The following is an 11,543-nucleotide window of genomic DNA, read 5'->3' as shown; positions in this document are numbered from 1 at the left end:
GAGAGAGAGAGAGAGAGAGAGAGAGAGAGAGAGTGTGTGTGTGTGTGTGTATGTGTGTGTATTTGGCTATAAGATTCACTTGACAATCACATAAACTTTACCAGAATTGGATAGTTTTATTACTCCTTGTTATTATATGTGTATGATAATTTAACAAGAGACATGATAAAATATTGCATTAAATGCATTAAAAAATATAAGAATTTCAGGAAAAAGATAGTACATAATAATTTTTTTTATATTGATTATGTTATTTTTGTACAGAGAACATGGTCAAGGAACAATTGAAGAATTACGAAATCGAGACTTCAGGAAGGAATTGGAGGAAAGAGAGCGACCAGACAAAGATAAAGTATCAGGCCGTCGTGCAATTGAACCTTCCAGGGAATCAACTACATCCAGTACAAAAAGACAAAAGTTAGATCAAGTTCCTGCTGCCAGCTTAGATGCAGATGATCCACTTGATGATGACGAATCAGATTCTGATAGTGATGAGGATGATACTGCTGCACTTTTGGCTGAACTTCAGAGGATTAAGAAAGAACGAGCAGCAGAACAAGCTAAGAAAGTTAGTATGCCACATTGTAGTGATGGAGCGACGCAGTAACATTGTGACGCCAAATGCATAAAAATATTAAAAAATAGGCTGCTAGATGCATGAACATCACTACATATATGTTGTGCCACTGCTAAGTTCGCGATGCCAAACTAGCTTTATCCAGAGTTTTGACATTGACAAACTTTTGATTAAAATTACTCAGAAACCGAACCGCAATAAAAATCTAACAGCATTATTATAAGATTTATTATATAATATCAGTGCAATTTTCTGATTGCTAGTAGTTCGAATAAAATTGATGCAGTCAATACCAAAATGTTGAGTATCTAAAATGTGTCATTTCAGATTTTTTCAAATACATAGATAAGTATAATGAAAGATAATAATAATTGACTCGTATGATTAAAAAATCTTAGAAAGTTTAAAGCCTAATCGAGTCTTGAAAACAAGATGTTAATGTTTATTATCTTATGTGAATTTATATACTGCGTAATATCACTTAGTTAAATTGAGAATCAATCTAACCAATTTAACGAAGTGATATTACTGCGGTAGTGAATATGTATGCGTCAATGCTGAAAATCTATCAGCGTCGCGGGGGGGGACTACATACGCAGTATATAAATTCACACAATATAATAAACATTAACATCTTGTTTTCAAGACTTGATTAGGCTTTAAACTTTCTAAGATTCATAGATAAATACATTCACATAAAAAGTTTTATCTGTCAAGTTGCTTCGTACAATATTATATTAAAATTAATGAAAATAAAAATGAACATTAATTTAATATGTGTAATATTATAATTATTTATGTACACGAGATAGACAAACAAAGAGAGGGTAAGAGATAAATACATAAGTAAATAGATAGATATACAGATAGAGAAGGTGAGGAAGGGGGGATAGAGAGGCCAGGGTTGACCATTTTAATAACTTTTGATCTATCTTATGTCCTTATATTAATGAAATACTTATTAATTATATTTATTTTGTATACATTTTTGATTAAGAAGAATGTAATATTTGATATTTTATATTTATGATAAGGCTCAATAAGTATTAAACAATTAATATAATGAAATAAGGGCAATGAGCCAATTTTCATTAAAATCTTTAAATCTTTAAATCAATCTAATATATTGCGAAGAATATCACGTAATTATGGCTTTTTGTCCCATTGATATTTTATGCACTTGGAGTATATTTTTCTTATTTTAAAAAGATTCTGGGTTAGAATACTTTCAAGTTTGACTTACTGTTACCATCGCATATCTTTTGTGTCTAAAAAATAAAATATTATTTTGCAGGAAATGGAGAAACGTCAGGAAGAGGAAAGAATACGCATGGAAAATATCCTTTCAGGAAATCCTTTGTTGAATTATTCTTCGCAAAGCGGAAGAGTGGATATGAAAGTAAGAAGAAGATGGGATGATGACGTTGTCTTTAAAAATTGTGCACGTTCCGAACCAAAGAAAACACATGATGTTTTTATTAACGATTCTCTACGAAGCGAATTCCATCGTAAATTTATGGAGAAGTATGTTAAGTAATTGTTAGTTATAAGCATCAGTACTGTAAATAATTTTTTTTATGCATTATTGAATAAAAGTGTAGTTCTTCTCTCTCATTATTTATATCGACTTTATTAATCCTAAACCAACAATTAAGTACAATTAAATTATCTATGTACAATTTCTTGTTGCTGATTTTGAATGCAAGATGATTGTAAAAGAAATACTAATGCATAAATGTTTAGGGAGTTACATCTAGGTGGGTAAAAAAAATCGATTTTTCAATTTTTGTATTTTCTTATTATATGAAATCTTAAGATTATTTTCCTAAAGTTTTAATTCGAAATACACAAAAATAAAAGTTATAGCGTGTTAAAGAAATAAGTGTTACAAGGCTCAAGAGTTCATTCGTTCGTTTACCTGTACCTGTCAGTATATGTTTGAGCAAAGAAAGCAGCTTTGCAAGTAGTGCAAAATTGTTTAATATGATTGATTTATACATTTAGATCTATAAGAAATCAAAAGCAAGAATAAATTCTATTGAATTTTACAACACTTGCTTTCTCTGTTGAACGCAGTCAATATGTCTTTAATCGCTAAAGATTGCTTAAATACATCCGAAACGTTTGATTTTTCAGAGATTGTACAGGATAAAGTAAATATATCTTTACAATAAAATTGCGCATTAATTATAGCTCGTTATTTTCAGTTGCCTTATATATATTTATTATGTCTATTTGTTAAAATATTGAGGGGTCTGTTTTTAAATCGCAGTTTTTTAAAATATATTTTATGTTGCATTAGCGTGCAATATATATATATATATTGCACGCTAACCACGCTGTTCTTTTCATTACTTTCATTTTTCCGTTTTGAGATTTTGTATTTGTCATATTATAACATTTTGAATTTTGAATTTTTAATATTAAATTTGAATTCAACGGACATATCTTTATAATAAATCTTCAAAAGATTTTTTTATTAATTTTTAAATATCGGCATTACTATTATGAACAAAAAATTACTATTATATAATAATACCACGTTAAAATCACATATTTGAGGCAAGGTGAAAATACAACGAATATAATAAATTTCGCTCACGGAAAGTTATAAATTTTAAAGTAAAAATAAGCTTCTCCGCCTTTTAAACATTAAAATAAAAAAGCTTCAATTTCTACATGAGTGTCATTTGAAACCAGGTGAAAATTTTAGTCGGCCGCTATTTTTGTATAGTTAATATTACAGAGCTGAAGTGACTTATTTTTATCTGTATCTTTTTTATCATATATGTAAAGTTACAATTTTTGAAAAAAAAAATAGATTTTTGCACTGTTATCACAAATTGTGAAAAGAGGTGACTAGACCCAGACATGTAAATTATGACTTTAAAATGAGACATGTAGTTGAGGGTTAAATAATGATTTTAAATTTCTTTGTTTTTCTTTAGTACTTTGTTTTATATTTCAGTCAAAGAATCTTTTTAAAAAGTGATTGGAAGAAGTCAAGGAATATTTTTTCTGTTTTATTTTTATTGTGTGATGTAAAAAAATAAGTCATAAAATTAAAAAATAGAAGTCCATTTTTATACCATCGATCTGATCAGTGATCTTCTTTTTATGATCCTTTAATGATTAATATTGACTTTGTTCGGACACCGTTATTTAAAGAGTAAATTAAAAAGTAAGCATATATCCTCGATGGTTTATTTGAATACCGGTTTATGGTTCCGTGAAATTTCATAAATTCCTGATTGTGAATTTTTGCCGATCCACTCCCTCCTCTTTCCCTGTATTGAATCGACGTCTACTCGTCTTACCATTTCTGTGATGAGTCGTGCGCTTTCGAGTCGCGCGCGTTGCGTTGGGTATTGCTTTTCGGTAGCGGACAGAGCGATCCGGTCTCGGACGCAGCGCGCAACGAATCACGCGCTGGGTCAAGTATAACCGGTCCCGGAGGGCCCTGCGGGGCCCCGCGTACGGGCAGCAAGCAGTCTACCGGTGCAGCTGGTTAGCGCGCGCGCCGGTAGACTTCTTGGCACCAACTTGGCACAGACATGGCCTCAACCAACTTGACGCGCCAGCCATCCTACAAAGAGACGACAGCTTGATTGAACAATATATACTCAAAATTATAATATGGATCGACGCGGACGCATTGCTCGGCTAAATATTCAATCGTCCGTAAAAATCGCAAGCATCCCCTGCTTGGAACGACATATAATTTGTTTCAAAATTCACACACAGGAATTTGCATTCAGAAATTTTATTGTTCCATATTACGTTTTATGTAATAAAATATTTAAAATATTTAATTGCAATATTCATACAATATATAAAATTATGCATATATATATATGTATGTGTTTGCTATCATCGCTGTTTTATATCCTTGTTTTATATCTAATAAATGTTATTATAAAAATAGGATGTTACAACAATTTTTCAATCTCTTTTAAAATGTACATCGGGGGGGAGGGGAAAAATTATGTTTGGAGATGGATACATTTGATGAGAATATTACATTAGAAATTTCAGTGGAGTAATTTTCAAGATCTGAAAATATATACGCAGGAAACTAAAATAATAATAACTAATTTGGAAAATGAAAATTTTATTTTGCGAATGGATAATTATCTTTGAGTTCTTTAAATTAGATATTGATATAATTAAATAATTAACTCCAAAATATAATTTTACAGCTGTATATTTTTCCAGAAAAAATTTGTCATTATTCTACTTTTTGTCTTCTATTCGCATAATCTCTAAATAATAGTGTTTTAAATAATTTTCGAAAGCACATATTATGTTGTTCTTACAATGACAAAAGTAAAGATAAAGCGGAAATAAATGTAAACGAAAAAGAAAATTCTCAAATACTATGCACGTCAAGATACAACAATTTATTGAGAAACTTGTAGGTTTCTTCATTTTTTCAGAAATGTTTCTTCCTGTGTAGATAAACATGGTGCAATCGGAAAATTATTCTGAAAATAAATTCTTTTTAATATATCTTTTTTAGAATTGATGCACATCTGATAAGGTAACAATTCGTTTTAAAATATTACCCAGACAATACACAATATGTCCAAAAAAATCATTAAGTTATCCTTTATAGATATCTACAGAAACATACGTTTCAAAAGACATCTTTAGAATGCCTTTGTAACATCGTTTAGATATGCATGTTGTCTGAGTATATCTGATGTTTATACATCAATAGTCTTGGCTATTGTATATTTATCTTATCTATGTCTTTTCAAACATTTCTACAGAAATGCAAAGAATGTATAATATACGATTCGATAAAAATATCACTTCTTAAAAAAATTAGAACCTCGAGATTAATTGCATAACTTTCCTGTGTGAAAAGATGAAGTATATATCCATACTTATGCTGCCAAAATTATATGCACGATCTTTTTGTACTATATCGAACAATGCATAAAATTTATAAATTTTAGTTCACGTAAGATCGAAGGATAAAAATTAAAAATTGGAACATTTTTCCTAACACTGCTTTTCATCTAATTTTGTATTTCAAACTGGTTACTAAAACATTAAAACTTTATGCAACATCACATGAGCCTGTTGCATCTGGCCAAATTTTGTATACTTCAGGAAAATCATTTTTCCGCAGCAATTTAAACATAAAAATAAATAAAAAGGCCGATAAAATATGATATATTTCACACATTTTTTGCGGAACATTTTCGAACATGTGCCTTCAAATTAATCTTCATGTCTTATCTGTGATGTTAACAATATGTTAACTATGTTGAACATATATTAGTTGCACGCATAGAAAAATCTTTTACCTAAGAAAGAAAACAAGTTCTATATCGCAGTGAAAGAAAAAATGAAAGCAATTTAATAGAATTCTAAAAATATATGTTTTACTGATTAAACGCTTAATTTTTGTACAAAATTTGTATAAAATTATTTTTTTCTCTTTTATAAATTCAAAAATCCTTTTCCAAGATTAATATATGTACATTAATACGTGTCTGTAAGATGGAATTTTTATATATATATTGAGAATACTTCGATTGAGATTTTTATTATTATTTCTTTTATTGTTAGTCCAATATGGTGTTGCAGAGTTATCACATCATGAAACGATATTTTCTTAATATAAAAATGCATTATATTTACAAAATTTATTATATTTACAAAATAGTATAGTCCGTAGACTGATAGTTTGCACAAAGAAACAACGTGCAGTTTTTAGAATTGGACTTCTAATTAAATACAATAATAATAAAAGACGTTTAATTAAAATGCTGTATCGTTATACAATTTATGTAGAAGGTGCGTCACCAAAATCCGGACAAATTTAAATTTAAATTTTCCGCTATATTGTGCTTCTGCCAGAGGATGTTGTTGACTTTCCGAGAAAGTCTGAGGACTACGCAGAATAAAAGGAACAGAGAGAACAAAGAATAAAAATTTCAACCTATCAGAAATCATATACTGTGGAATAAACAGTGTGTATTTCATAGTACATGATTTCTGATAAGTTGAAATTCTTATTCTCTGTTCTCTGTTCCTTTTATTCTGCAGCCCTTGATACTTCTAGTAAACCGTCATATTCTCAAAATGGCCGCGATATTGAAATCAAGTGCGGAGTATAATCGAAGAACTGCGATCATCGAAGACCTTCGCGCTAGGCGCTCAGCAACGGAAATAATTCGATTTTTTGAATATCCGAGATTAACCGTTTATGACGTTGTGGCCAAATTTTCGGCTTTAGAACAGTCTAACGGAGGTTCCAGTATGCCAGCGAGGAAGAGTTACTCGAAAGAATACATCACGAGGACCCCCGTCGTTGAAAAGGTTCAAGCGCTAATTTTGGATGACCCAGGGCAATTATTGCGAAAATTAGCATCGATTGTTGGTGTAATAAGCGAGCCAACAATGCGTCGAATTGCCGAGGAGGACCCTCGATACAAATCGTACATTATAAAGATACACGACAGATGCTTTCTGAGACTGCCAGAACAATATCGATATGTTTTGGTCCAAGAAATTCTGGCCTCCCAACAGCTCAGATTTAAATCTTTTGGACTAAACGTACGGAGCGTAGTTGAAAGAGTCACTAACAAGTCTCGGCATCCTAATGTGATGTCATTAAGGACCGTTATTGAGGCAACATTCGTCGGCATGGACAGCACTACATTACAATGTGCGTGCGAACGCTTCAGACCGAGAATGAAGGCTAATCATTCAAGCTAATGGGGGATATATCGAATAATTATGTTCTAATAGGGATCCCCCAAGTGCCACGTAAAAAGATTTTCTGTAATATTTAATTTTTCATTAAAAACATTTTGTTTAAAGAAATTGTTCGATTTGTCCGGATTTTGGTGACGCACTCTGTATATGTGCAGTGCGTTAGATATTGTAGTTAATATGTAGTGATAAATCACACACACACAAGAAAAAATCTAATTGACCATATCTCGATTGCACCATCAATCACATTGAGGTGTTTTTTCGTTATGCAACCAGAAGTAACCGCGACTAAGGCTAGTGAAAGAAGACTTTGTCTTCTGATCCCTGAAAACAAAGATAGCCTTAATCGCGGTCGCTTTTGGTTGGATAACGAAAAAACGCCTTTGGTTGAATGCTTAGGAACTTCCCACTCTTTCTAGTTTCAAATGTTATAAGTGGCTCGTGTCTAATCAAATCGTATACCGTCTAATTGGGTACCATTTATATGTCAATGCTACATAAATCGTCTGTGTGTGTAAGTTACTAACTATTTTATCGGTAAAATAAAATTTTTTAGAATCTGATTAATAATTAAATTAAAATAAATAAACCGGCCCTTTTTTAACGATCTGTGCAATATAATGTTAAAATTCAGATTGGAATTTTTATTTGTAATTTTATGTTCCACGTAATACGAGAATCGTGTTTAAAAAATCAAAATATCTATATAAATACGTATATATAAAATATTTGCTAATAAAGTGCATGCATAAGAAACCGCTCGACATATAAAGTCACAAATAGAATTCTATTCCGAAATCTGACGTGAATTGTAAGTCTCACAAAATGAGCTTTGAGATTTCAAAACCTTCATTGAAGATGATGCGAATATATCGAACTTGATCATTTGAATTAAATTCGAATATATCAAACTTATTTCAATAAAAAATTAAGTTCGAGGATTTGAATAGACGTCGAGAAAGCTGGCAAAAGTTAACTCGAAAGTTAATGGGAGTCGATATTTTTATTCACGCCGCTCATATGATATTTGCTGCTTGAATTCACTTTCACCACCGGCCGCCACTAATCTCTGCTTCACCGTTCCTTTTACACCTTACGGGACACGCCACATACGTGTACACCGTACACGATTTATCAGATCATTATGTTTATATAATTACATCAATCTTAAGATAATTGATGGTTTTTATAAGTAGCTGGTATATATCATAATAATCTTATCTTACATTTACCTAAGACTTACAATAAATACCATTTTGAGAATCGTACGACTGTACAGTCTTTACACTGGCTAAGATCACTCGTAACAAGATTTAGGATGATCTTGAATATAAAATTACATTATTATAGAATACCATCCTTATAGCCAACAGTTATACTTTGTTTTAAGTGATAGATTTGTGGGAAGAATATTTTAATAATGTATAAAGATGTGTAATCTTTCCGAAAAGGCATCCCATAAAAGTCATGTAATATCATCGTTTTATTGACAATTTTATATACTTAATTTTTTAATTACTTGACTCCTCTTATGATTGATCATATTTTATTAATATTAGTGAAGAACATGATCTGTAAGCTCAAGATAGGTTTGTTTTTTACTGCTAAATAAACTTTTCAGAACTAATGTAAAATGTTCAATACTGTTTTTTATTGCATAGTATAGCGCAACTCAGTGCAACGGTTCACTGAACTGGCTGTAATAGGTCTAGAGTCAGTATAAACAGCGCAAGACAAAATGAAATAACTAATAAAATAGAAAAAAGTAAGCATTTCTAAAACATTAAACGATAAGTATGAAAGTAGCTCTCTTTTAAACGAAAAGACTTTGATATATTAATTATACTTTAATACATATAGCACTTGAGATATGTAAATTAAAACCATCGACAGTTACTGTAATTCAAAAAGTAGTAATCGTAATACAATATAGTAAACGTTAAATTTGTAAAGTTAGATGAAAATCTTATGCTAATGCATAACAATTCTGCGATACATCTTTACATAAATCTTTATCTTTGCACTATAATGTTCATTATTACCTATTTGCATTGTGTCCTCGCTCAGTTCTAGTTCAGTTCAATTCAGTTTTAGTGTAGTTCTAGAGAGAGAGCGTTACAATAAAAAACAAACCTGATGTTAATTATCCATGTAGAAGTATTTTTTACAGCTTCGCAAGCCGCCATCGCGTCCTCTAGTCCTGGTCCACGATACCACCTCGTTAAAGAGTCGAGTTATCGGCGACCAGTCCTGATTGCCAATACTAACCGCCTACTCGTTCGTCAGGGGCGGTCCTACCTCTATGATCCAGGAACGTGCAAATAATGAGCCGAAAACTCCAATATGTTTTAGAAATTAAAATAAATCGGTATTTTTATATGATTTTTACATAACAACAGTTCTTAATATACAAATATATTAAACATAAAAATTTATATATATATATATATACACACGCACGTGTGTATGTGTGTGTGTGTATATATATACATGATATTCCATTCATCTGTATACCCTTTTTAAAATGAAGCTAAATGATTGTTATGATAAACTCTAAAAATTTTGTTAAGTAAATTGAACATGCTGTATCGAATCATAATACTTCCAACTTCTGGTTTCGGAAATAGACTATCCAAATCAGATATTGAATTGTTTAAATGTACTTTTTGTTGCAGATTCGGATTATACACAAAAAGAAAGAAATTCTTGGCTCAAAAATTTTATCTGAAAATGCTTCCACTGATTTTCATAAGATCTAGAAAGTAAGTAATAAAAAAATAATAATACACAAATGAAAAAGGGAAAATATAAATAAGAACTATGGCACGTAAAAAAAATTTTAACTACTCTTAGCATATTTAATCCAAAGCCAAAATCATATATAATATAACCATGTAAATATCACGTTTAATGTAATATGATTTATGGAATTTTTCATTTGCTTGAAGCATAAAGCGTTTACAAAACGTTTGACGCTTTTTTAACGTTTTGTTTCAATCTATGCTCCTTAGGAGCTTTTGCTTATGTCACTCTTCCTTTCGACTTACGCTTTTTTTTTGCCTTACGCTTTATTTTTTCGAGGGGGAATTAAATATTATATTATTATAGAAGATATATTTAATTTATAAATAACAAAAAATTAAATTAAGAAAAAATAAAGAGAAAAATAGGACAATATTACAAAAAGAATCCCAAGAATTAATATCAGTGATATTTTTATTTTACAAAATATCAATTACATACGATTTAAGATCACGTCACACAAAAAACTTAAGCAATTAAACTAAAGCAATAAGGAAATTAACCAATTACAGTAGAGACCGTAAGACCATAATGTAAGCAACAGCCAAACCAACATGTTGATTTCCTTATTGCTTACGTCTTATACTTAAGTTTTGTTTGTGTGCCATGGCCTTATTTATATATTCCTTTTTTCATTTATTATTATTTTTTAAAGGTTGATTTTTTTGTAGTTGTAATTATTTTTATTCGATATATCTCTATATTTTTGTTATATATTAACAATACTATATAATATATTAATATTTAAAAAATTACAGAATTTATCAAACAATTTCCACTCAATCTTGTTGTGTAACCTTTGTGAAATTGTTGCAGCAATATTAATAAGATAACAATAAAAAGCTATATTTATATACGAATAATAAATAAAGAGGGAATAAAGAGAAAAGGTAACGGATCGGTCTTTGGGGTATGGATCCGAGTGGGCTTTAATACGGACCTGGGAGGCGGTGAGTTCGCTAGAGAGACGACTCGGGACGACGACTGGCATGGGCCAGACAAACAGACTGGCACTGGCATCGCGAGAGTCGCCAGACCCGCCGGACCCGCCAGGAGTCATCCACGGTGACCTACGATCCACCGACGACGGATATTCAAGCTGGTTCCTCGACTTTACGATAGACGTTGACAAACATTCGCACTCAGCAAGATCGTCCGAATATCGATTCTGGATCTTCCCATTCGGACGAGCACGATCGTTCCTCATCACGTCAACAATTGGCAGTCAACTGAATCAACCCTGGTATTTGTCAGTTCTACTAGCATCGTGCTCCTGCGACGATAAAATATCTCGAAGTATATAAAGTAGTAATAAAGTTTTGAGAAAGTAATCCGACAGAAATAGCTGAAATAAAAATATTCCCGCTAAGTGACTGATCGTTAACTTCTTTTTTTTATATTTGTATTATTTTTTTCTTTTTTAGAGATTCGG

The 11,543-nt window shown here is 31.0% G+C and overlaps 1 protein-coding gene across 1 annotated transcript; it reads left to right on the top strand.

Annotated features, from left to right (window-relative positions):
- Positions 1 to 264: 264 nt before the first annotated feature.
- c12.1 (spliceosome-associated protein CWC15) lies at positions 265 to 2,114 on the top strand (the record flags this gene model as incomplete). Its single annotated transcript, XM_018537369.1, has 2 exons — positions 265 to 568; positions 1,872 to 2,114. Coding segments are annotated over 2 exons (547 nt in total), but the record flags the coding sequence as incomplete, so codon positions are not given.
- Positions 2,115 to 11,543: the final 9,429 nt, after the last annotated feature.

Source organism: Cyphomyrmex costatus, unplaced genomic scaffold (assembly GCF_001594065.2).
Source record: "Cyphomyrmex costatus isolate MS0001 unplaced genomic scaffold, Ccosl1.0 scaffold100, whole genome shotgun sequence".
Lineage (NCBI taxonomy): Eukaryota > Metazoa > Arthropoda > Insecta > Hymenoptera > Formicidae > Cyphomyrmex > Cyphomyrmex costatus.
Note: the sequence above shows the minus strand (reverse complement) of the source record. Positions and strands in the feature narration are given on the sequence as shown.